Source organism: Idiotropiscis lumnitzeri, chromosome 3, assembly GCF_059441095.1.
Source record: "Idiotropiscis lumnitzeri isolate Australia: NSW breed Sydney's pygmy pipehorse chromosome 3, RoL_Ilum_1.0, whole genome shotgun sequence".
Classification (NCBI taxonomy): domain Eukaryota; kingdom Metazoa; phylum Chordata; class Actinopteri; order Syngnathiformes; family Syngnathidae; genus Idiotropiscis; species Idiotropiscis lumnitzeri.
In genome coordinates this window covers 24,697,820-24,724,306 of record NC_142393.1, presented here as the reverse complement: position 1 = coordinate 24,724,306, position 26,487 = coordinate 24,697,820, and the positions used below count along the sequence as shown (strand labels likewise).

The following is a 26,487-nucleotide window of genomic DNA, read 5'->3' as shown; positions in this document are numbered from 1 at the left end:
ACATTGACATTGATGAGACCTTAACCCCCATCTTCAAGCCCTTCGATATCTTCATCCTGCTTGCCATCTTTGCCAACTGTGTGGCCATGGGGGTGACCAAGCCGTACCCCGACGATGATTCCAACGCAACCAATCACAAACTGGTGCGTTTTCACAAGAGTCACACTCGCTGTTTCAATGATTTGAAGTTGTGTTCGCTCTGGTCAAATGGTAACCAGCACAAAGAAATTAAGTGTCTTAATTTGAAGTCCCGGTAAAGTGAAGATAAATTTGTTAGATGTTTGTCCCAAATTTGAAAAATTTAAATAAATTGCTGAGTGCTTCAAATGAGGCTTCAACGTGGAAAAATGAGAAAAAATTGCTCTGGCTTTTTAAAAATGGGTGTTCCGTGTCTGTTTTTAGACTTGATGTTGAATGGAATCTCCTCTGTCTGTTGCCTGATTTTCAATTTGATGATTTTGATGGGGTATTTCGGTGTTTATGGCGCGCACGGCGGGATAACTCATCTTTGGCCACCCAAAAAGTGTTGAAAGCTAACTGGCACATTTATATCGACCTGTTGCACATCATTTTAAGATATTTGGAGAGATGCAGAAGACGTTTCGTCAAATTTGTACAATGTGGAATAAAATTAAACAGCAACGACTTAGTTGTGTCTAATCAATTAAAAAATAATTAATTATTGTCATTAATTAGCTGTAATTATGAATTGTGAAATTGAACACTTTTGGTGTATTATCTTCATAATTCGGTCCACACTTGAAACAGTGAGGCCTGAAAGACCTCAGCGTCATTCTGTTTCTTGAGAACCGATCCATTGATTTGGAAACAAGATGACTTTTTTGCATTATTGGCGTTTAAACACAGTTTTGTTCCTTTATTACAGCTCTTTCTTGTGACTTTGGAAAAAAAAAATAATATTGTTGTCTGGTACCTTATGTCTCAGCTATCGAATGTGACCAATCATGACCCAACCCAGAAAGCAGGTGAGCGATATGATTGGTCATGACCTGAGCCTTAAGGCACTATAGTGTCATTTTCACGTCAACAGCAGGTTGCAAAATGACCGGCCCTGAAATTGATATAAACGAATGGAGGGATTTTGCTGCACATTAGTGTGGACGCAGAGAATATATTATTGTAGAGAACATATTTAATTTGACTTCCCGTTAATATGCCGTGACAAAAAGGCTGAAGTAGCCACTCTTGTGCGAAGCTTCCGCCTAAACTCTGGCTGCGGGACTTTTAAGCAGGATCTCTGCGTCACAAATGATGTTCTTCACCCAAAAAGGCAAAAGAATTAATTTAGTAATATGAATGAAATTGAACTCATTTTCAAGGTATAGTTTTGGGTCCACTTGCAATGTACAAAAAAAGAAGAGTGAGTGTGTGAACAATTGCTGAGAAGGTAATGTTGGTGAGTTCAAGAGTAATTGCATTAGAGGGGGGTAAAAAACCTTCAGCTGAGTGACCCGGTGACACTGTTAGGGATGGTGACTTAGTTAAATACCAACCATCTGCCTCTCTGGCTTCACTCTATACTCCCTGGTCTTTTCTGTCTTTTCTAATCATACTGAAGTAATTAAGTAAGTCAATTAATAAGAGCATTAAGTAATCATTATCTTAAATCAGTAAAAGCTCACGCATGTTCATTAATGCTTTATTGTACAAGGTCATCATGGGAGAGGCCGGGAGAGCTCTTTATTGGATTTAGGCTAAACTGACTGTTGAACATTTCAACGCTTCAATAGTTAGTTTCATCCAATTTCACATTTTTTTCATTTTTTTTTTTGGTGTGAATCCACTTTAACTCCTGTTTCACCTGAGTTGTCAGTCTGTGGCGCAAGCCAAATGGTAGTAGCAATTCAAAGACGACTTAAGCAGCAGGTTTCACAAAAAAAGGATTGAGTGACTGGCCTAAGTGGGTTAAGAGGTTCCAATGGCAGCACACAAGCAGACCTTTGGCAATGCAGTGCAGTTCAATTTTCTCTCGAAACATTTGAATTCTCATTCACGTGACATCTCGTGGCTTCTCATTTCCTTTCATACGCTTTCAGGAACAAGTGGAGTACGTCTTCCTGGTCATCTTCACCATTGAGACTTTCACTAAAATTCTGGCCTACGGTTTAGTTATGCACCCCAGCGCCTACATACGCAGCGGATGGAACTTGCTGGATTTCATCATCGTCATTGTCGGGTATTTAAAAAAAAAAAAAAAAATTCAAATAAGGTCTCCAGTCATTGAAAGCTTTTTGTCTACAAATGTACATATACATTTGTTGAGCGATAGCGATGTCTGGCGAATGTTTTTGTTCAGGCTGTTCAGCGTCATAGCGGAGGGCATGACCGACCACAAGCCAGGAGAGGCGCATCATGCTGCGGGGAAACCCGGCGGCCTTGACGTCAAAGCTCTGAGAGCCTTCAGGGTGTTGAGACCGCTCCGACTTGTGTCCGGAGTGCCAAGTGCGTTTGCCTCCATCTTCCCGCACTTCTTCTCCTGTTGCCTTCCCAGACAAAATGTGCGTTTATCCTCTCGGCAGGCCTGCAGATTGTGTTGAATTCTATCATGAAAGCCATGGTCCCGCTCCTTCACATCGGTATGCTGGTCATGTTCGTCATCATCATCTACGCCATTATCGGCTTGGAGCTTTTTATTGGCAGAATGCACAAGACGTGTTACTTCTCCAGCACAGGTTTTTACACACTTCCATGAACTGTTGTCATCTACTTGTACAGAGATCTAAACTTGGTGGATGTACGTTCAAGATGGTCTGGCGCAAATGTCAGATTCATTTTGCGCTTTTAATTATTGATTTCACCTATTAATGTTACATGGTGGAATAATGACTTCTTGAGTAAGTATTTTTAAAAAATGAACTAAATTAATGCCAGAAGTTTACATTCACTATATTTTTTTCCTCACTATCTGACATTAACCTTTCGCACAATTAGGACTGCCAAAATTATTTTTATTTTCTAAATGCCAGAATAATGAGAAAAGGATTTTTCATTAGTTTTTCAAAAGTCCAAAGTTTACATGCCGTAAGATTTCTGCATTATTAAACAATTTTGGAAAGCAGAGAAGATGTTTTTAAACCTTTAAGCAGCAGATATTAGGCCTGCACGATATTGGGAAAAACAAGCAATATGTACTATGGATATTGATTATTGCGATTGAAAAAAATGTATTATAAAATTTAATAAAAATAACAATTTTATTGTTTATTTTATTTTTTACAATGTATTCTTTGCTAATTCATTGTAATAACTTCCAATGTTATAAGTATTTATATTTTTAAATGGATTTAGTGTTAGTAATGCGCCTAGATACTGTTCACCACTTGGATGGCGATGCACATTTAAGGTTGCATCTGACTGGCCAAAGTCAAATCAAAGCAAACAATTCCATATGAAACTTATTGCACGTCTTTGTGATATGTATATTGCATGTGCCATTATCGCAATGACTTTTTTTTTTTCAAAATATTGACGCCCGAGCAAATATCAATTTGAACACACATGGTGGAGCAACACACGTAGACAGACAATATCTCAATTGTAAAAATATGGGCTGCTAGTTTCCTTACCCCAAAACACATTGGAATTCTTATTTTTTACGACTTAATGGCCAACCCAAGTGTTCAAAGCATTGACATTATATGCAAATGACTGACTCTGTCTGTGCCTGGTTTCCCTCCAGGTATGATGGTGGAGGACGATCCGTCGCCTTGCGCGTTCGCGGGCAGCGGTCGCTTCTGCGTGAGCAACGGGACCGAGTGCAGGGGCAAGTGGGAGGGTCCCAACGGCGGCATCACAAATTTCGACAACATTTTCTTCGCCATGCTGACCGTCTTCCAGTGCATCACCATGGAAGGCTGGACAGACGTGCTCTACTGGGTAAGCATCACTGCCCGCTGGCCTCCTGTCCGACTGCATTCCGCCACTAAAATTGTTTATTGCTGCATTATCTCTTTTTTCCATCTTCCCGCAAAGATGAATGATGCCATCGGTTTTGAGATCCCGTGGGTGTATTTTGTTTCTCTGGTCATCTTTGGGTCCTTTTTTATCATCAATCTCGTTTTGGGTGTGCTGAGCGGGTAGGTAGACTGGCATGGTGATCATCATGTGACCCTCAAATAAGAAGTTAGTCTTAACATGTTCTCTTTGTGGGTTTGCAGAGAGTTTTCCAAGGAAAGGGAAAAGGCTGTGGCTCGAGGCGAACTACAGAAGGCACAAGAGAGCAAGCAGATGGAGGAAGACATGATTGGCTACATGGACTGGCTCATCGAGGCCGAGGATGTGGATGAGGAAGGAAATAAACGTCAGTTCCACTCGTCACTCTACACACTTTTTTTGCCATCCAACTACGTCCACAATGGCACCGACAGAAGCTAAAGATTTTAGCAACCAATAATACAATACAAAATTTTGCATTATCGAAAAATTAAATAAAGGGTGGCATTACAGTCATTTTTTTTGTGTGTGTGACACATCCAATAAAAAAATGTTCCTTATCACTACCATTCAAATTTAACTAGTTCAACATTCAAAACACCTGGAGAAATATTTTCAACGTTCAAAGGAATCACTTTACAAAAATCCCCCAAAAATCCCTCCTTTGGGCATATTCTGCATTAGTGCCTCCTCTTTCAACATTTCTTGACTAATTTAAACTGCATATTTTCCACATTCCCATAATTACACTTTTCAAATCATTTCATATTTACAGCAGAATATTCTACAATACATCTTCATCTTCTCCGTCAAAATATCTTGTTTCAAACCCTTCCAGCTACAAACTAGTTTCCAAATTAAAAAGATTCCCATATTCAAAAACATCTGCATTTTCCATGTTAAAATTCATAAATGAAGACATATTCTGCATTTGCTCATCCTTCAACATTTCAAACCATTCCAGTCAGAACATATTTTCCACATTCCAAAAAAATCGGTTTCTCCACAGATTCCAAATTCTTTACTGACAAAATCCCACATAAAATATTTTTCATTAATCCCCCCATTGTTCATCATAACATTTCTTGACTATTTAAAAAATTCCAACTACAAAATGTTTTCTAACATTCCATAAGATTAATTCATAAGATTAATTCCCTCCCCACATTCAAATTCACCAATTTATACTTTTTCTCCACGATTCTCTACACCAACATTTTTTACCCTTTCAAACCATTCCAACTATTCAAAACATTTGCACGTTCCCAGAATTCAACATTTTCCACATTAACACATTTAAGATATATTACACGATCACCTCCTCTAGTATTTTATTAAATCATTGTAAATCACTGTGTATCATTCCACATTAGTTCCTATCATCATTCAATATCATTCCACAGCATTTCTGTTCATGTGCAACTTTTCAGCATTCACATGCAATTTCTCCAGAAATGGCATCAAATAGTTTCTTATAATGTGTATGCGCGTCTATTAACTTGTGTTGCGCAACATTCAGCCACACACTTGTGACGTTATCAGTTCGCCAATTAGCATGGAGTCATGAGTGGCTGCTGCAGTCTGTTTTCTCGACCACAAAAATCTTTGCTAGCTCTGTGACACCCGCCTGCATTTGTCCACAAAGGAGCGGCAATTGCCAAGAAGAAGATGATGAAGAAGTTTGGCTGGTACAAACACAGTGAGGATGGAGGTGCGTTCATCAGCTGTGACATCGGGTCGTCACGTCTGTCTTGTTCTCTCTAACGACCTCTACATTCCGACAGAATCGGACTCGGATGATGACATAGCGTACCTCGACGATGACAGCGGCTTCTGTGCTTCTCTCTTGTAAGAGGATAATGTCGCACACCTACATGACAATGTTTCCAAACCAGATGAGAGATCATCAGATGAGCTGTAGGGATTCAACAAAATTGAACATGATTCGGTCAATTCAGCAATGCATATATGAAGCGTTCTTTGACTTGGAGCTAGTCACAAGAAGGAGTCATGCTATATAATGGAACAAAACATTTTCACTCCGGTTTTAAAAGAAATATTATGTGATGTTGAATGTACACAGAAATCTTATTCCGACACACGCGAGGCCAGTGAAATCAAACAAAACATGGATACGATATAGTTGCTGGCTTCCCCAAATTATTTTCATTGACTCTGTAATATTTTTTTGCCTTCCACTTCCATCAATTTAAAACTACATGTTGCTTCACAAATTTTCCATGGTAAAAATGATCTTAATCAAAAAGCGGTCTGTTCGAGTGAATAAAGAATCTGTGCCTATTATTTGGGATCTTTGTAAATGAAATCCATAATAACTAAACAGCTAATCAATTTTTCCCTTGTTCATCACAAATTTCTTTCTTTGTTTTCCAGGGCCAAGATGATGGCCAACAGCTTCTGGTAAGATCTTCAAACAAACGCACCTGCTTTTTTATTTTCATCTATCCCATCTGCTACCTCCCAGGTCAACAGCTACTGTCACCTGCTTTTCCCTTAGTGACCAATTATGCCAGTTGAACCACACGTTCAGGAAGAACTGCCGCGTGGCCGTCAAGACCACCAACTTCTACTGGCTGGTTCTTCTTCTGGTGTTTCTCAACACGGTGGCCAGCGCCTCTGAGCATTACGGGCAACCAAAGTGGCTGACAGAAATGCAAGGTAGGAAGATCTTGATCTTACCCACGCTAAGACAGTTGCTTACTCTGTAGGTCTTTACGTTGATGTGGATGCTGAGTTTCATTGAGCAACAAAGCACTTGTCATGACGAACATGTGTATACTGCAACGATTGTACTTATAATATGACTCCACACTGCACTCCTGTAACTAAGCGAGTCATGGATTTAGGAATTGAAATTGCTAGGTATTTAGATATTCCGATTCCATCATCCAAACTAATAATTGGGCATATTATTTATTGATTCGCCAAAGGGTTCCTACTGGGTGATGAAATGATAATATAAATAAGTTTGTTTGATTTAACTCTCTATAATAAGGCCTCGTCTTCCTTACATTTGTTGCGTGTGTCCTCAGAGCGAGCCAATAAGATCCTGCTGCTGCTCTTCACGCTGGAGATGCTGATGAAGATGTATGCCTTCGGCCTGCAGATCTACTTCATGGCCCTCTTCAATCGTTTCGACTGCTTCGTGGTGTGCGGCGGCATCCTGGAGACGCTGCTGGTGGAGTGGGACTTCATCCCGCCCATCGGTATCTCGGTGCTCCGCTGCATCCGACTGCTAAGGATTTTCAAGATGACTCGGTAAAGACCGACAGAATTTTTACTCACTCTCACTTCTGATTAGTACCTCTATCAAAAATGAGGCAGAGATTTTAGATGATGCATTCTGTGTGAAGTGGTGTCTTTAAAGCAGTCCAGTTATTTATGATTATCTTGTTGGTGGAGAGAGTGATATTTTCACTCATTAAAGCTGCACTCGGTTCTGCAGATCTCCCAATACATGTTTGAAGTGCGAGTGGAATGTCGTATTTCCACAAATTATTACTTGCTGTGTGATGCTCAACAAGGCGATTCTGACCTCGTGGCACTTTCACAGTATTTTAAATGTCTTGTTTTGACATATTTGGGTAACAGCAACTCATTCTATTGAACACTATTTTATTTTTAAACAACATGTAGAATATTTTGTTTGCTAAGAATCATAAAAATAAAATGTATTTTATCTGCCTCAGAAGTAAATTTATAGCATTTATTTCACCAGTTGTAGACACACTCTTATAGCTGATCGGGATTATTTATTGACATGACCTTGAATTCATCATAAGAGTGATGGATGCTGCCCTTAAAAATGGGCACATCCTTTCTCTAATAAGACGTGGTACACAAGAATTCCTCAAGAGAAGACTTTTTCGGCAAGAGAAAAGTTTGTGTCTTTTCGTCTGCACTAACAACTAAAAAAAAAAATTATAAAAAAATAAATAAAAAAATTAAAAAATAAATAAAACTTGAAAATGTTATCCTGGGTTTGCCCATGCTTGATTCCAGCTCCACCGAAATAGCGAAGCTGCATTTAATATAATGCTTTCCCAATGTTGTTTTCAGGCACTGGGCAGCATTGTCAGACTTGGTCAACTCTCTGCTCAACTCCATGAAAGCCATCTGCTCACTCCTGTTGCTCCTTTTCCTCTTCCTCATCATCTTCGCCCTGCTTGGCATGCAGCTGTTTGGAGGCAAATTTAACTTTGACGAGACTCAAATGAAGAGAAGCACATTCGACTCCTTCCCTCAAGCGCTGCTCACTTGCTTTCAGGTGATTTCACGCAGCCGCACGCCTTCTCTGTTTGATGGTGATTCCAGTTTCCTCCATGTTTTCCAGATCCTCACCGGAGAGGATTGGAACGCTGTGATGTACGACGGCATCATGGCCTACGGAGGACCGATCTTTCCCAATATGGTGGTGTGCATTTACTTTGTCATCCTGTTCGTCTGCGGAAACTGTATCCTTTGCTGACGTGTAATTAACAGTGACTGTAATAACTGAGCAGAACAAGTTGACTTAACGTATCGCATGATCAGACATCCTGCTCAATGTCTTCTTGGCTATTGCTGTGGACAACTTGGCTGGAGGTGGCGAGCAGAAAAAAGTCGAGTATGTTCGCGGCTCGTTCTGCGTACTTGCGATATGAAAGATGAAACACATCCTGACAAAACTTCTTTTGGGCTTTTCAGGGAGAAAAAAGATGATGAAGAAGAGTGGGATGACGAGGATGAGAAAGAGGATGAAGATGCAGGGGTAAAGTTTTTGATCAGAACCAGTAAAACTTGATTATTGAAGTAAGATAAGAGGAGTGTGGCCAAAATTATTTGCGATTATTTTGCATCTTGCATGCAGAACGAGGACGACGACTGGCAGGAGAATGAAGAGCTGAGGGCCATCGAGGGTCTGGAGGGTAAATTGGATTTATTGTATCTGAAGGCCTCAGACAAATAGTGCGAGAAACTGGTATTATGAAATCTGCCTAGCAACACGAGCTAGCTGAATTCTTATTGGATAAAAACTCCAATTTAAAAATTCAACACTAGGATATAATATGACATCAATATGATCATGATTTCTTGATGATGTTAGGCCAGGAGAGAAGGCCTTCAAGGCCTTGACCGTCTACCACTGCATTCATAATATATTTATTTATGATTTCAACCAAGTTCCTCAACCGTTCACAGATTATGATCCCATCTTGAAGTAAGTCATTATGAACAACGTTTAGGTGTAATAATCCCTGCTTTGTATTTGTAGGAGTTGCGCCTTTAAAGCCAGAGTTCTCCGGCCCGAAAGAAAAGATTGTGCCCATCCCTGATGGAAGCTCCTTCTTCATTCTCGGAAAAAAGAACTGGTGAGTTCATCAACGGAGCACTTGGGGCCTACGCTATCCCCTGAAAGGCTCATTTCGTAAACATTTTCATTGAGTCCCACCATTTGTTCAACTGCCTTTCTCCTCATCAATTCCCAGCTTGCGAGTCGCCTGCCACAACCTCATCCATCACCCTTACTTCACCAACTTCATCCTCATTTTCATCATCCTCAGCAGCATCTCTCTTGCCGCTGAGGACCCCATCAAATCGCACTCATTCAGGAACATTGTAAGCGGGCTTCTGCATTTCCTCACCTTCTTTAGATCGATCTCAACTCGATTCATCCTGGCCTTGTCGTCTTTAGGTGCTGGGTTACGCCGACTATGTTTTCACGTCAGTGTTCACAGTGGAGATTGTGCTGAAGGTAGGAGCGCTTCTCAGATGTGGTCACCTGTTGTTGCAAAGTCATTACTCACATTGCCAAGTATATAAAATAGTTGCCAAGTGATGTTCTTCTTCAATCAGTATTTTAATGAAAATACCATCAACTGCTAAACGTTCACAAACAACAGCACCTTTAAATAATTAGCCAATTACAGACATCATTTGATTTATCTCGCGTTTAGATGACCGTGTACGGAGCTTTCCTGCACACCGGCTCCTTCTGCAGAAACGCCTTCAACTTGCTCGACTTGCTGGTGGTCAGCGTGTCACTCACCTCCTTCTTTCTTCAGTGAGTCCGTCTATTATGCCGAGGTTTTGCCGAAAAACCTGCTTTTAATTGCTGCAAATCACGTCGACATTCTCAAAAACTGTCTTTGCCCGCAGTTCCAGCGCTATTTCTGTGGTGAAGATTCTCAGGGTGCTCCGTGTGCTCAGACCTCTGCGTGCCATCAACAGAGCCAAGGGGCTCAAAGTAAGTGTTTTTTTTTTCATTTTATGTGATGCAAATTAATGCATTTGTGAGTGCGCCGGCCTGAGATACAAGCGCAGTATGGTGACAGTGAACTCACTTCAGAATAAGGAGCATTTTTGCAAATACTGAATATTTCAAAAAAGCGTCTTCAAGCGGTTTGATGCCACTTCAGACTGAAATTTATCGTCAAACTAAAAATAACACAAATAGAATTAATGCAATGTATGGTTTAAACAACCAAACAATGTTGCCTTAAGAACGGCCTTCCAGCTTAATGCTATCATATAGTGAAAAATACCATTGACTTGCTAATGCTAATGTTTAGCATCAATTTTCATGGTTAGAAGCAACCAATATTATAATACAAAAGTTGGAGCAACACATGTAAACGCATACTATAACAAGGCATATTTTATATACTTCATCCTAATCTAAGATGAGTAAGATCACAAATATTTCGTATCATTTTACAGAGTTCAAGAGGTTAAATTATTGTTTGTCTGGGTATGCATGATGGTATTATAGTGTCTTCTAAGGGCAAAAGTTGGCACACCAGAAGGAACGGCCAAAAGAATTGTATTGCAGCAGTAAATCATGACGCACAGACTATCAAATTTTTTTACATTCTAATAAATGTTGTTATTACTTTGTAATTATCGCATCGTTAAAGCAATATCTTTCTGCCATTAGAAGCGAAATGGGTTGATCCAACTCTTGTATTGGCTGTTGTGCAAAAGCACAGGTGTGCCTAATATTATGGTGATTTGAAAGGACACTTGTTATAAGCTGTCTGTGTTTTTCTTGTTGTTGTTGTTGTTGTCCGCTCCAAGAATGTGGTGCAATGCGTGTTTGTGGCGATCCGCACCATCGGCAACATCTTGATCGTCACCACGCTACTCCAGTTCATGTTTGCCTGCATCGGCGTGCAGCTCTTTAAGGTTCTCAGTATTTTCATGCAGACCTTTGTCATTGCTGACGGAGACAATCGTGTTCATTGTTATCCGTCTGATGTTTTCAGGGAAGGTTTTACAGCTGCACGGACGAAGCCAAACACACGCCTGATGAGTGCAAGTTAGTTTGATCTCTATTTGTCCTTCCCCTCTTCGACTCCAGACAAAGCTCTGGAAATCATTAAGCGAGTGAAGCAGTGACTGGCTTCTCAGCAAATGATCTGCTAATCTTCCGCGATTGGTCTATCTTTCTCTCCCTCTGCCAAAAAAATGTGGGGAATTTCCATCTGTTATCGCAAAACCAATGATCCTGACTTTAGGTGTTCTTATAAAATACTTCATAATCTTTCAGTCTGGGGGTTGTGAGTGCTTTGCGCAACACATATGCAACCTTTGATAGTACAAATTATGATAATAATTTTTCGAGCTTGATAAAATATTTCTTAAGTGATTTGTAGCGATTATGACGCTAGATCTAACAACGGCCCACATTCAGCCCAATTTAATCTTAATTTGTTCCAAAAAGTTTCCAAAATGTTCACATTAGTTTGAAGTATTTGACCCACTGTGTTGGGCCCTTGCAGGGGGACCTTTGTGGTGTATAAGGACGGAGATATGAACCATCCCATGGTGAAAGAGCGCCTCTGGGAAAACAGCGACTTCAACTTTGACAATGTGCTCATGGGCATGCTGGCGCTCTTCACCGTGTCCACGTTTGAAGGCTGGCCACAGTAAGTCGCCACGCACACTGAGCGGCATTCTCAGGTTCATGGAGTCTAAGTGTGCCATCTCCTCGTGCGTGAAGGCTCCTTTACCGTGCCGTGGACGCCAACGCCATCAATCACGGGCCCATTTACAACTACCGAGTGGAAATCTCCATCTTTTTCATCATCTACATCATCATCATCGCCTTCTTCATGATGAACATTTTCGTAGGCTTTGTCATCATCACCTTCCGGGAACAAGGGGAGGCTGAATTCAAAAACTGCGAACTCAACAAAAATCAGGTTGCGCTCCCAAACATGAACGCGCAAATGTCAAATTGAATTTTTACTGTCAGTTATCATCTTGAATATTGAGTAGATATGCAAATTATCTGTGTCCGTCCCTTTTTTGCAGCGCCAGTGTGTGTATTATGCTCTGAAAGCTCAGCCCATCAAGATTTACATTCCCAAAAATCCATCCCAGCTCAAATTCTGGAGGATTATCAACTCCAGCCAGTTTGAGTATGTCATGTTTGTGCTGATTCTGGGCAACACGCTCACGCTGGCTGTGCAGGTAATCACACGTGTCTATAAACGTCCATTGGAACACCATTCAGTAGGGATGTCCCGCTCACACTTTTTTGGCATTCGGGTTGGAGTCTGAGGCTTTGGATTTAAATATATGCTTCCCGTTCCCACGTCCAAATTGTCTCAAATATACATTCAGACATACTGTATAAGCAATGTGTACATCTTATGTTATTATATATATTTACATTATATGGGCCATACCATCATTTTTTGGAACACTATCAAAATAAACAAAAGTATATATTTGTTTAATTTTTAATTATTTTTTTTTTTTAGCTGTTGACCATCTCAAAATGTGAATTGGTCCGACTCAGACATGCCTTTTTTTTTAGATTTTTTTTTACTATTACTGTTTGTGGGGGTTTTAGCATAAAATTTGCAAAAACATGAACTATAGCCATGACATTTAGATTAATTGGATGTTAAAATTCAGCACAATACATACCAATGTATAGGAGACTTTATAAAATGTGTTTTTTTTTTATGTAATTGTTAAGTGCATTTTAAACATTTTATTTCCCAGGGACACAAATAGTACCAATTTGCTGGACTGGCCTATATAAAATGTAACATATAATGAGGGATTCCTCTGATTGAATGCATTTGATTTAGCAAATGGTGAAAAAAAATCCATTCACATCGTTACTTACTGGTGTGTGCAGACTTTTCCCATTCATCCACACCAAAGTTTCCCCACCAGGGGTACGCGACCGCAGTGCAGGGTGGAAACGTTTAATAATTAAAAGTTCTCAGTCATTTCATAAGGATCTGAAACCCTCTCATACAAACTTCTAAAAAACTCATACATTTTTCTTTGCACATACTCAAAACAATTTATTGATTTTTTTTCTTTTTTTTCCTAACATCCACAACTAATGCTTCCCATACTCAGTACTTAAATGCTCTCATTTTAATTTCTGAAACGCCATTATATATAGCACGTCTGATGTAGGAAGGGATTTCAGTTGCGTTTGAGAGAGGTACTCACAAATAACATCCGTGATGGACCTGTTCTCAAAATGTAGTCGTGACACTGACAAAAGTCTGTCCTGCTGTGGTTGTTCTAACTGGATGTTTGGTGTCATCCATCAGCATTACGAGCAGTCCAAGATGTTCACGTCAATCATGGACATCCTCAACATGATTTTCACGGTGGTGTTCACTATCGAGATGATCATCAAGTTGTTGGCTCTGCGGGCGCATGTGAGCTTTCTTTTTTTCCCCATTCAGCGGCGCAGCATGCAATCATCTGAAGTGTTTGACTCTCACCTGTGCTTCGTCCTCCTCCGCAGCATTATTTCATTGATCCGTGGAATTCCTTCGATGCTTTAATCGTGGTGGGGAGCGTGTTGGACATTGCAGTCTCCGAGTTGAGCGTAAGTCTTTCGGCTTTTGTCAAATGTCATTGATCAGAGCCGGGGTGGGCCACTGGTGCACCTTTGAGTAATTAAGAAAAAAAGTGTTGAATCGTGAATCATTTACACATACAATGAGAAATGTATTATTTTGAATTAAATATAATAAGAGCACATATTATACATACGCATTTAATTTTTCTCGTCATACATCTGGTTCGGAAGTGCACGGTCCAGTATGTGGACCCCCAAGAGCACTGTAGCCCCCTCCATCATTTAAGTTGCACATCCCTGGCTTAGAATGGAAAAAAAAACATTCTCCTGTTGTGATTATTTCTTGAGACCCGCTTCAGGTTTAATTAAAAAGAATTAAAAGAAGGGAAAACGAAAATGAAAACACTCCAACGTCATTACTTTTATCATTCAGTCAACATTAAACACTTCCGGTTTGCAGCCAGCGCAGTGCCTGGTCAAAATGTGTGTGCACTGCACAGCAAAGATTAGCTTTCAGACGTGCCGAAACATTTTGAATAAATAATCGATTCTGATGCCTCCGTATCGATATGTGTATTGCAACGAGGTCCGCTACGATATATTCCCGTTTCGATTTTTTTTTTTCAGCACCCCCCCCCACCTTCCACTGTAAATATGCATAAAAGTAACACATTACTATCAATCCTGCATTACCATAAGAAAAGCATAATAGAAATTGATAATAATAATAATAACACACTTGTACGCCCTAAAAAAACACAACCACGATCAGCTGGTTGGACACGCCTGCTGTATATGATATGAAAGTCCCGACGTCATCTATTACGTAACTAATTTTATGACACTGCACAGTTTGTGTCTTTATTTGTATTTGCTTTTATTTTACTCTGCTGTCAGGTCAGTCTTGCATATAATATTTGCTTAACCAGGTAAGGTCATTAAAATCATCTGCAATGCCGGGATGCAATTTGGGACTCAATGGCTTGCCTAAAGAAACATTGACAGCGAATAGTCAGTGCCGGGTTTTAATTTACTGACCCGTGGGTTAGTGGACAACTCATTGCACAGGGCCACAGCTGCTACAAATGAGAATGTTTTCAATGACCTTACCTGGATAAATAAATAAGTAATGTAAACCTTGCCTCATTGAGAATGTGATCGGGTTTCTCTTCACTGATTCATGTCTGTCTGTCTCCCCTCAATCGTTTTGCCCCCCACCCCCTAAATGTTGCTCCAGGGAGGAGGAGGCCACGGTGAGGTAAGATGCGAGAAAAACACTTGTTCACGTGTCTTGTTTCATTACAGCGTTGTTTGACGTTCTCATTTCATTGGTCGCCAGGGAAAAGGCGAAAGCGGCAAAGTTTCCATCACCTTCTTCCGCTTGTTTCGAGTGTTGCGATTGGTTAAACTGCTCAGTAAAGGCGAAGGCATTCGAACCCTCCTCTGGACTTTTGTCAAGTCCCTCCAGGTCAGACAAAATCAGGTGGAACGTCTCATCATGGTACCAAATGCTCTCTTGTAAATGTGCTTTTGAAATGTCCCCGCTCAGGCTTTGCCTTACGTTGGTCTTCTCATCGCAATGATATTCTTCATCTATGCCGTCATTGGTATGCAGGTGAGCCTCCGGAATTATTAGATCGCCTTTACATTGATGAAGTGACGATGAATTGACACGCTGCATGCATTCCGGCAGACGTTTGGGAAAGTGGCCGTGGACGACAACACGCATATCAACAGAAACTGCAACTTTCAGACCTTCTTCATGGCTGTTCTGGTGTTATTCAGGTCAGGCTTCATTCGGTTGTACGGTTTTCGGTCGGCTAACCTTGCGCGTTATGCAGAGGGACCTTGAGGTTCAAGTGAACGGACTTACGGCTTCTCGAGACACCAGTTTGCTAGTGATTTTCTGAGCTTAGACTTGTATAGTTTGAGATAGGAGCTCTGTATGATGGCAGTCAACTCAGTTCCACTCACTTTGTAGCAACAAACTGTATATCTACCACTCTCAGTTGAACTTTACGCAAACACAAAACATAAAACACAGAGAATTACACATGTATTCAAAACAACCTCATAGCTTTGCCTTAGCAAAGTTTTTTAGCTTAATGCTAACAAACAATTCAAAATGCCATAGACTGGCGAATGAATATAATAGTATTACTATATATATTTAGAATTGGTTATTCTACTGATTATTAGATTAATCAAATAATCAGATAAGAATGTATTTAGATTAAAATGTATTGCAAAGGAATTTACTGTTTATTAACAGATTTGTTGTTTATTTGCTATTGCTTAATGATTAAACAAAATAACGTTAACGAGAATTAATAAATATACAAAAAGGGACCGATGTTGTACTTAACAGTATTTTTGAAACTGAGACATACTTTTTGGCAATTGATTAATGCAAAGGGTTACTTGTAGGGCTGTTATTGTACTAATCATTTCATTTGAGGATTATTTTGTCTTTGTCAATTAAGTAATGAATAGGATTTCCAAAAAAAAGTTTTTCAATTGTTTTATTCAATTACAGGGCATTATTTAAAATTGAGAAAGGAGAAAATACACAAACATGTTATGATTGACAATTATGATTGAATTTCTGGTTTGGTCTATAAGATGTCAGACAATCGGAAAAAATAAGGATCACTGTTTTACAAAGTAATAGCAAATGTTTCCAAATGGCTTATTTGGATTCAGCACAAAGATAATCAGTTTGTTTTCATGGCGTACTACAGAAATCTGAGAATATTAACTGTTGTGAGGCTGAAATTCCAACGATTTGGACAATTTGAAAGTAAACAAGGTCCCTGAACAAGTAATTGTTTCTCAAAAATCATTGATGATTATTATAATAATTTGATAATCGATTATTTGCCAATGATTTGATTAATTGTTGTACATCTAGTTTGAATTGAAAAAATGTGTCGACCTCCATGTCTTTCCGTGCAGGTGTGCCACCGGAGAGCAGTGGCAGGAGATCATGTTGGCCGCGCTGCCCGGCAGGCGTTGCGATCCCGAGTCGGACACTGAGCCCGGGGAAGAGTATTCCTGCGGGAGCAACTTATCATACATCTATTTCATCAGCTTCTTCATGCTCTGTGCTTACCTGGTGAGTAAAGCCCAGCAGGAATAAGTAATTAATCTGTCTACCTAACTTTAAAATATTTACTACATTAACTTTAATTAGCAATTAGTTTCCTCTCTCTCTCTTTTTTTAAACCAACCAACACGTTTGAGCAAATTGGCAGCGAACAAAACTTTGTCTTGCTTGTTTAATTTCACACTTTGGATGGTCAGGCACTCCAGAGAGCCAACGTTTCTCTCCTGTCCGTTTCCGTTTGCTCTGTCCAGATTATCAATTTGTTCATTGCCGTCATCATGGACAACTTTGAGTACCTGACAAGAGACTGGACCGTACTGGGCACCCACCACCTGGACGAGTTTAAGAGAGTTTGGTCCGACTACGATCCAGAGGCCACGTAAAGACTCGTTCCCTTCTCGCGATGGTTTCCTGTGCCGCGATTTATGCTTATGTGTGTTTTGTTGCGTCGCAGTGGCCGCATTAAGCACATCGACGTTATTACAATGCTGCGGCGAATTCAGCCCCCTCTTGGTTTTGGAAAACTTTGTCCTCACCGTGTTGCTTGCAAAGTAAGTAATTGCTTTTGACACAGCATCCAACATAATTGACGGATGCATTCAAAACTGTCTTCCACTGCGTGCGCGCCCTCTCAGAGGCTGGTTTCTATGAACGTACCACTGCACCCCGATGGGACGGTCACCTTCAATGCGACTCTGTTTGCTCTGGTGCGGACGTCGCTCAAGATCAAGACTGAAGGTTCAAACTCTATCTCTACACTCAACAATAATAATAACAGAATCTTAAATAAACAATGAAAGGACTGCCAGTGGAGTGAGGCCAGAGTATCTGTTAATATGCTCCCTCTTGTTCCAGAGATGTTTGTGAGAGACTGACGACAAAGAAAAGCACATCCAGTTAAATTGTGTACTTTCTACAAATTAAATGGTTCCTTAACCAAGCTTTTCAGGAAATATGTTCATATAGTAAATCAAATTAACCATTGAAAGGAATTGAAATTCCACGGCAGTAATTCATTTTGATGTCTTCGAAGTATTTTTAATTTTAATAATAATGATGATAATAATATTTACTTCATTCAAAAAACAACATCTCTACACAGCAAGAAATGGCCAAGTAACTGAAAGAACTTGTAAGTTGGTTGAAAGTTAAAATTCAAGGTATCTATTTATGTGTTCCATGAAACTAACGACATCGTAATAATTCATTTCCGACAGTCTACTTCTTCATTTGATAGTTTTTTTTCTTTCGGCTGCACCACTACCAGGACGTTAATGTGGATCTTTGGATTTTTTTTTCTTTTTCGTCCAGTCGGATTTCAGTCTCTACTTGTTATCATGCCAGTCTTAATATCTTAAAATGCCATACACCTTCAGAATCAGTAGTGCCGACCCATGCAAATTGAAAAAAAAAAAAAAAAACACAAACCAAAAAATGTCAGCAATTTTTTGTCCTCTAATAACTTGGTCAAAGCAAAACTTATTAAAGCCAAGTTGGGCTAGGAAAAGACATCAAGAGCTACCTGCACACAATTAGTGCCGTTAATAATCAGTATAATGTATTATTTAATTGTTTTTGTCATTTTATTAAGCGATTGCTTTTGATGGTGAACTGCTCTGATGACATATGTAGCACATGTATGTCCTGTTATATTGTCTTTTCGTAATGGATTTTGTAACTGCGATGTGATAGTGGTGATTTTAAGAAATCGCCACTCAAGGGCCAGTTAGCAAATGCTCAGTTATGTGTTGTGGTATTTCCATGTTAAATGTTGAAATGATCTGTTGCTTCAGGGCCCATCGATCAGCAGAACGAAGAGCTTAAACTCATCATCAAGAAACTCTGGAAGCGGACCAAGCCCAAGCTTTTGGATGAAATCATCCCTCCCCCTAGAGGTACTTTGAAGTATTACAGTAGCGTCATGGGTTTTTCAAGGCAGGCTGCTCGCGAATGAAATATCAAACTCATGTAAAAGAAAAACGTGTAGGAAAAGTCTTCCTTTTTCATTCATGCTTGTCAAACTTCCTTTTTAATTCCTTTTTTAGGGGACGAGGTGACTTGTGGGAAGTTTTATGCCAGCTTTTTGATTCAGGACTATTTCAAAAAATACCGCAAGAGAAAAGAGAGGGAACGGAAGTCTAAAAAGAAGGACAAGGCTGCTTCTCTTCAGGTAATTGTGGACCTTTGTAGACGGTAATGATTGTCAACAATAGAAGCCAGGTACTTTTCGGGTAGCAGAAAGTGATGAACTAACGCTGACTTGAACTGAAAATAATGACAAAAACTTGCCGTGTGTGGTGTTGCACTGCTAGATATATTCCTCAAATTTTATTTATTTATTTATTTATTTTTGGTGTGAGAAGGGGTGTGTGCGTGTGTGTGTGTGAGACGCAACAACGGCTCACCTTCTTTAATGAAATGTCAAATCAGCTGAATGATGGTGTCAATCGATAATTTTCTTTCTCGATTATCTTCAGAATATCAGCAGCACATGTAAAACAATAAGATTTGTAGAATGAACCCACTCGCCAAACTATTATTCAGTGAGTCCCCAGATTTCCAAGGTATTGGGACTGAGCACTGCCACAAATTGCAAAAGTCTGCAAATAATTGATGCCATGAACTGTGAATATGCTCATTATTCACTTTCTTCTATCCAAATATCATCTTATATGTGCTTTCAAGGGAGTCACCTCAGTTATTTTTCCATCTGTCCCTAGCAAGGTCTGCGGACTCTCCAGGATCTGGCTCCAGAGATGCGCCTGGCGATGGCGTGCGACTTAGAAGAGGACGAGGGTGCGGATGAGATATTCGAGAGCGAGCACGGAACCTCGGTCACCACCACGCCCGCCGGCACGCCCATGCCGCCCATAGAAACGCTGGTGCAGCAGACCGCCGTCGTCGTGGAAGCGGACGCCGGCCCGGATGTGATCACGCAGCAGGTGACGAGTCTGAGCGACACCTTCCACACGAGCGGCTCAGAAGTAGAGCGCGTCGTCACGGAACAGCCAGGAAGGTCGGAAGCTCTGCCCAGCAGGTGCGTCTCCACTCCCATTGCTGTCTTTTAAACGTTCACTACTACAACTTGACAAAATTCTACCAAACAAGTGTGGCGTAAACATAAATCAGATTGCAACAATAATGCAAAATAAATCTCTGTCTTTATCACTTCAACTTTTCATGTTTCCTCAAACAATGGTGTGTCAACATGTCTTATGTAGACATGAGAAAACAACAACAGACTTGACAACTCTCTACTTACACCTTTTTTCTTTACGTTGTGCTGTTAGCCGCAGTGGTTGAAAAAAGTAACAAGCCTAAAGTAAGGTAGTTCTGAAATAACTTTGTTGTGTTTGTCATCAGGGCGGATTCCATCAGCGACCTTCCTCCTCCTCCAGACACAACAGAGTTCATAGTTCAGGAGGCAATGGCATCCTCAGTGGCCGAGCAAGATCCTAACTGTGAGGGAGATACTGCAAATCTCACATTTGAAGACCGGTAAGGAAACCGTCTATTGAGAGGAAACTACTTAACGTCCATATAAAATCCTTAACATGTGGCCAACAGTCAGATATTTTCAGAGGTCGCGCATGCATGTGACATTATATGTTCTCAACGCTGATCGGCTTACGCGGCTGAAGAAGAAGAAGGAGTTGAATCACAAGCTTGTCCTCCAATTGTCTCATATACTGTTATCTCGTAGGTACGGGTATCCTGAGTCGGCGTCTCCTTTACCACCCGAGCCAGACTTTAACAGGCAGACCCTCAATGGAGTCGGCAGCATCGGCGACGATTCGGCTAACTGTTACAACGGAAGCGCCGTCAACGGAGGAGGGGGTGTCGCAGGGGAGCCCTACCCCACGCACGCGTATAATGGCAATGGATACTCGACATACAACGAGAACGGCAGCAGCATCGTTAGCGCCAACGGCAACGGCAGCACTGTGAACGGAGGTTACGCAGCCAACGACTTCAACGGAAGCAATGGTGGCGGCGCGCAGTTTGCCCGGAGGAGGCTACTACCTTCCATACCCAAAGGTGAGCCCCATCGCAGTTTGGCACCACTTTGTGACACTTTAAACAGGACAAGAAGAGTGTCTTTAAAACTTGCAAAAAAAGGAACATTTTAGAAATGTTTTTCAAAAGAAAATAATTTTTTCACAATTTTTTAAGGCTTAATTTATTACTTTTTCAGAGTGCATTTCAATCAGGGTCACTTGGATGCAATTTGAGGCTATTCCTATAAGCTGGGGCTGGTCCCATTCCCCCGAGAATAGGGGTGGGGGGCTTGTTTAAATCTGTGGTTCTCCAATGAGGCTACAATTACCGCTGGGGGTACTTGAAGGCAATTCAGGGCGTATTTAAGATTTGAAAATGTATTTAAACAGTAGCATGAATACAAAGATAAATGTTCAAAAAGAGTTTGATCACAGTACTTGCTTTCCTGCCACCAAGAATGACAAAAGATCGTCAGTGAAACACAAGGCCAAATGTTCAGTGCAACAATGCAATTCACAGTTGACATTTGGTGATGTTGTCATTCTTCTTTTTAACTACTAAATATATTCTTAAAAATTTACGTAAATTTTCTTTCAGTTTCTGCTTTTATTTCAAATTATGTGAATGTTTTCTTTTTTGGGTACAGACTGTACAGTGATCTCAAAGGAGAACACAATTTTTATGTGCGAAAATCTTTGTATATCATATACAGTGAACCCTCGGTTATCACGGTTAATGGGGACCGAGACCACCCGCGAAAACTGAAAATCCGCGAAGTAGCGGCGCACCTTCAAAAAATCTTAAAAAAAAATATATATATATATATTTGTATATATATATATATATATATATATATATATATATATATATATATATATATATATATATATATATATACGGGTAGAGAGAGAGAGAGTGAAATTCATGTTATAACAAAAAAAAAAAATATTATTAAAACTTATTACTTTTTTTATTCCCCAGCCATTATTTTTGTATTTATTCAATTACTTCTTTTTGTATTTATTTAATTACTTCGACTTATACCTGCTGGTACGCCGTCCGGTGTGCCCTGTGAAATGAAAGGTGGCATTCTTCATTTATTCATTTATTCATTCATAACTGACAGCCTCGCGCTCCGCTCATGCCCGGGCGGAAGGTGTTCCTCTTCGGCTTAACTGTGACACACGCCCGCCCTCCTCCCCCGGAGCTTCCATTCGGTTAAACTTAGGGGCCGCTTGACACCGCCCGTGCCCGGGGAAGGTGCTCCTCTTCGGCTTAACTGCCACGCACGCCGGCCGGCCTCCTCCGGAGCTCTGGTACGGTCCGAACCGCGCGAAACGTCGCCCCAAATCGTGCCCGGGGGAACGTGCTCTTCTTCGTCCACTCTCCTCTTCGCCCACGCTCTTCTTCGGCGCACGCCGGCCATCTAACCGCTCCAGCGCCCCGTCGTGCCGCTCAAAATCTTTTAGACCCGCGAAGCACTGAACCCGCGAAAGGTGAACCGCGAAGTAGCGAGGGTTCACTGTATTTCCAAATGCTTCTATAGATACAACTACAAATGGAGTTTAAAAGTTGCATAAACATGGCATTGCACTCTTGTTTAAAGTCCATTTCTTTTTTTTTTCCCCATCCAAAAATGCTTAGGGGCTACTTTGCTGAAAAAATATTTCACATGTGGTACATCATTGAAAAACGGTTCAGAACAATTGATTTTTGTCTTGTGTTGTAATGTGTTAATGTATAAAACTAATAAACAAAAAAATCCTCATAAATTGGCCAGAAACAGCTCGTTGTAAAAGCTCTAATATTGGCCAATTAAATCGGCCAGCTGATTCATCGCATTACCTTTAAAGCTTTTGTTTAAATTCAAATGCGTCTAGAAATCTATTGCTATCCAAATAATAAACATAATTGTTGAATTTCCAAATCTGTTCCTGTGTGTTGTTTTAGGTCATAAGCCCACCTTTAACTTCCAATGTCTGAGGCCGCAGAGCAGCGTGGATGAACTTCCCATCCCAGGAAATTACAGAGGCAACACATCCCCATCCAGGTCTCGCCTCCAGGTAAAACCCACACGTGCACCCACCATGTTCACTTGCACCTCGTTTGAACGGTGGCATTCTGATGTGCCAGACGCAGCACAGCCTGGACTCCCGGCCCAGTAGTGTGTCATCGATGTCATCTGTCTCGTGGGCCAACAACGTGGCGGCCGGCAACACCCCCGGTCCCGGGTCCATCGCCCCGTCAGGGCGCAGGGGCAAACTCATTTACACCCCCATGATCCTGGTGGACGAAACCACAGGGATCAATCAGCCGCTGTGGAGCGATGGCTCAGCGAGCCTCCCCGTGGGAAGCCGTCCCGGCTGGTACTCTTGTCAGACCAGAACCTATGGCAGCTTGAGAGTACCGCCCCCCAACCAGGGCTTCGTGGACAAAGGCAGCGCAGACAGTCTGGTGGAGTCGGTGAGTAGAAATTGTGCACATTCACTTTTTTTTTTGCGGCTTCGCTTCAATAATGATTTTTTTTTTCTCATACTTGTGTCACGGCATTTTGTGTGCTGATTTGTTCCTGCAGTCTTGGGTAGCAAGTCGAGTCGGCCAGGAGGAAAGAGTGCTTAAAAGACTGTGTCTGAAATTTGTCATAATTTAACACTTAAAAGACAACATAAAGTTCAATGTGTCTGCTGCAAAGTAGAACTGGGTACACAATTGCACATCTATATAAACGACACATCGCCGGCTAATTTAATATACGAGTCGCCTACAACTAGTCAGGACAGCTGCCACTGCACGACCAATCGCTTGAGCTTACTACCACTGAACAAACGTTATCAAAATATGTTAGACAAAACAACAATCTAAGACAATTTGCCCATGACTGATGCTGTCACTCAACGGTTTGGCCAGTTAATATCCAGTAAAGTCTACACTGTCAATCAGTAATTTTTGCATCACTCAGCAGGCTAAGCCCCGCCTTTTAAAGGCACACACACATTATGACGCACAGTATGACGCTTTAAAATATATATAGTTAAATAAATATTTGTGTGCTATTTGTTGAATTTCTTCTATTGCGGGGGTGGTCTGGAACGTAACCCAGTTTAATTAAAGAAGGTATTACTGTATTCATAGTTCACCATTTGAAAATTCAACTGTGTTTTTTCATTGTAACTTATCCCCAGAAATTCACTGAAAAAACGTGTACTTTTTATTTAGTCAGTTGCATTTCTGTTCTTTGAAACACTCAAGGATTCCACAAGATCAAACTCTTACTGAATAGGAAAGTAGTACATTAACAGCTTCAAAGAAGTATGTACAAATGAAACATGCCAGCAATTCTTAAGTTCATATTGGAAACATGTGAAAACATGCTGCACACTTTGCTCCTCTTCTTCAGATCCTGATTTCCGAGGGTCTGGGCATCTACGCCAAGGACCCCAAGTTTGTGAATTTTGCCAAGCGGGAAATCGCCGAAGCTTGTCACATGAGCTTGGACGAGATGGAGAGCGCCGCCGCCGACCTGATCGCCCGCGGGGCCAGCCAGTCCGTTTCTCGCTTTGAGGACCAGCTGGCCGACGAAATGAGCTGCGTGATTTCGTACTGAATCGGACGGATGGACAAGAGACGATGTGGAAGGGAACACTTGCAAGAGGGAAAAAGAGAAAGAGAACGCGCTTGCTGTTGTTTATGTCCAAAGGTCAATTTGTTTGTTTGTTGTTTGCCGAGAAAAACGAAAAGCAGCCAGCCACATCTGGCACAATGCAAATTAGCGCAGGGGTGGGCAAAGTATGTCCAATCCAAACGAACAAGCATTGAAGTGTTCACAAGTCCTTGATTTTTGGTTGCATTCATTCAACCAAATATGTGCTACTTAAAATGCATGTTCATTTTTTTATGTAGTCAGTCATTGATCTCATTAAAAAACTGATTAATTATAAATATAAACATTAAAAAATTGAGTAAAAAAATATTTTACATTTATGGTACATTTATTTTTATTTTTTTTATTTAATTACATAATTATTATATTGATTATAAAAGAAGAATTTTCTCTTCATTTTATGAATATTACATCCCGTTTTTTTTTCCTCTTCTATTTTCCAAATGACTTGGCCCATCTGTCTGTTTCAAAAATCAAATTACAAAGGTTTGCCTACCCCTGCCGTATGTTCAGGCATTACTGTGGCACATTATTGTGTCAGGACCCAACAAAGACTTTTATGAATCAATAGAACAGCAATTTTTATTGTTATGACCTATTTTGGTATTGCATTGGACTGTCATTTTGTATTATACTTGAATTACCACTTAACATACTGTTATGCGCAGCTGCAATCATCAACCTAAAGAGTTTTTATTGCATTTCACCTCAAATACTTAATTGAACTACATATAATATTCATAAAAGGTTTGGGATTTGGTTATCAAGTGAAATTTCAGGATGAACCTTTACAGATGAACTTAATTTGACCTTCATTATTCTTTTGAATCCACATCTCCAACTGTACAGTGTTTCAAAAGGGAAAAAAGTCTTGAAACATGCATTCAACACTTTGCACAAGGTCAAATTGTGTTGTCTGTAAAGCATCCTTGAGTGTCTTGAAAAGGAAAAAAATAAATGTAGAATTGTGTGAATGTTGAAAGCATGTTATTCTGATTCATAATTGTTTTTATTATTTCGCTCGGTTTTTGGTTCTGATTCAATTCCTACATAATACATCTGTCATATAGAGCCATTTGGCGACAAAACAAGATCGGACACTTGTACTGTTGTTTTGAGATGCAAAAGGATGATGTTGTCGTGCTTTTTCTACATGCGGTTTAATTTTATAATTTGCTAGGTTTCTTTTGTCCTTTGTGTATTCCGAAAATGAAACAAAACGTGATTGAAATTACTTCAAATTCCATTCCTTCTGTCAGGCTGTTGCGCACTCATTCAAAGGCAAAGTTTCCTCCAAATGGGTTAGTGTAACTCCCCCAATCCCTACCAAACCATGTGCAAGTAATGGCCTTGTTTCCTCAACAAAAGTGTTTATTTACACTTTGATGTAGAATATTAACTTAATGCTGAGGAGTCAGTAGACTTCACTTTGGGCCCAGTCGGTAGAAGTGTCAGATGACAGACGTTTGGGCGTTCTAGGTCAACTGAAATTGTACCGTGGGCATTTCCAACCCAAATAATTTCGCAAACCTAATTACAGTACATCAAAGATAATTTGGTTCTTGCCCTCGGGCCTTATGTTTAACACTACTGGTGCAGCGCCTTTAGTTTAATCCTGAAATTCCATTTTGAAGCCGAATTAACTTTCAGTGAGATGTGTATGACGTCCTTTCTGTAGCATTGGCGCATGACAGCATGCATAGCATGACTGTTTGGAGATTTTGCTCACACTGAAATAAAAAAAAAAAATCTGGATTTTCTATCCCTGTGCAAGCAGAGACATGATTTTATCTTGTCAAAAAAAAAAACAACAGCAACAGTGTCAACTAAGCTCTGAACGGATGTATTCCACGTCTTGTTTGCTTCTTTGAATTTCCCCATCATGAAATCAGACTTGCGCCTACAAAGCGTGAAGAGTGTCAGCGG

General features: G+C 40.5%; 1 protein-coding gene across 1 annotated transcript; it reads left to right on the top strand.

Moving 5' to 3' along the window:
* The first annotated feature begins 38 nt into the window (after window positions 1-38).
* Window positions 39-26,205, top strand: cacna1fa (calcium voltage-gated channel subunit alpha1 Fa). Its single transcript, XM_088290050.1, has 45 exons — window positions 39-143; window positions 2,058-2,197; window positions 2,318-2,463; window positions 2,541-2,693; window positions 3,701-3,897; window positions 3,994-4,097; window positions 4,179-4,321; window positions 5,600-5,665; window positions 5,739-5,802; window positions 6,349-6,375; window positions 6,473-6,633; window positions 7,008-7,233; window positions 8,035-8,242; window positions 8,309-8,429; window positions 8,509-8,581; window positions 8,662-8,725; window positions 8,825-8,882; window positions 9,230-9,326; window positions 9,444-9,573; window positions 9,650-9,709; window positions 9,912-10,018; window positions 10,114-10,201; window positions 11,032-11,139; window positions 11,220-11,272; window positions 11,736-11,882; window positions 11,957-12,158; window positions 12,271-12,429; window positions 13,539-13,649; window positions 13,739-13,822; window positions 15,033-15,053; window positions 15,135-15,263; window positions 15,345-15,410; window positions 15,489-15,580; window positions 16,751-16,910; window positions 17,153-17,280; window positions 17,356-17,452; window positions 17,537-17,639; window positions 18,695-18,796; window positions 18,947-19,071; window positions 19,622-19,938; window positions 20,265-20,399; window positions 20,605-20,939; window positions 22,851-22,963; window positions 23,034-23,363; window positions 24,298-26,205. The coding sequence occupies exons 1-45, from the start codon at window positions 87-89 to the stop codon at window positions 24,502-24,504; spliced, it is 5,814 nt and encodes a 1,937-aa protein (XP_088146176.1). The 5' UTR covers window positions 39-86; the 3' UTR covers window positions 24,505-26,205.
* Window positions 26,206-26,487: the final 282 nt, after the last annotated feature.

Excerpts from the sequence above, each read along its gene's own strand:
- cacna1fa (XM_088290050.1), top strand. The coding sequence starts at position 87 with ATGGGGGTGACCAAGCCGTACCCCGACGATGATTCCAACGCAACCAAT. Across the intron at positions 5,666-5,738 it reads CAAACACAGTGAGGATGGAG|AATCGGACTCGGATGATGAC; the intron begins GTGCGTTCATCA and ends ACATTCCGACAG. Across the intron at positions 15,581-16,750 it reads GCTGTTCTGGTGTTATTCAG|GTGTGCCACCGGAGAGCAGT; the intron begins GTCAGGCTTCAT and ends CTTTCCGTGCAG.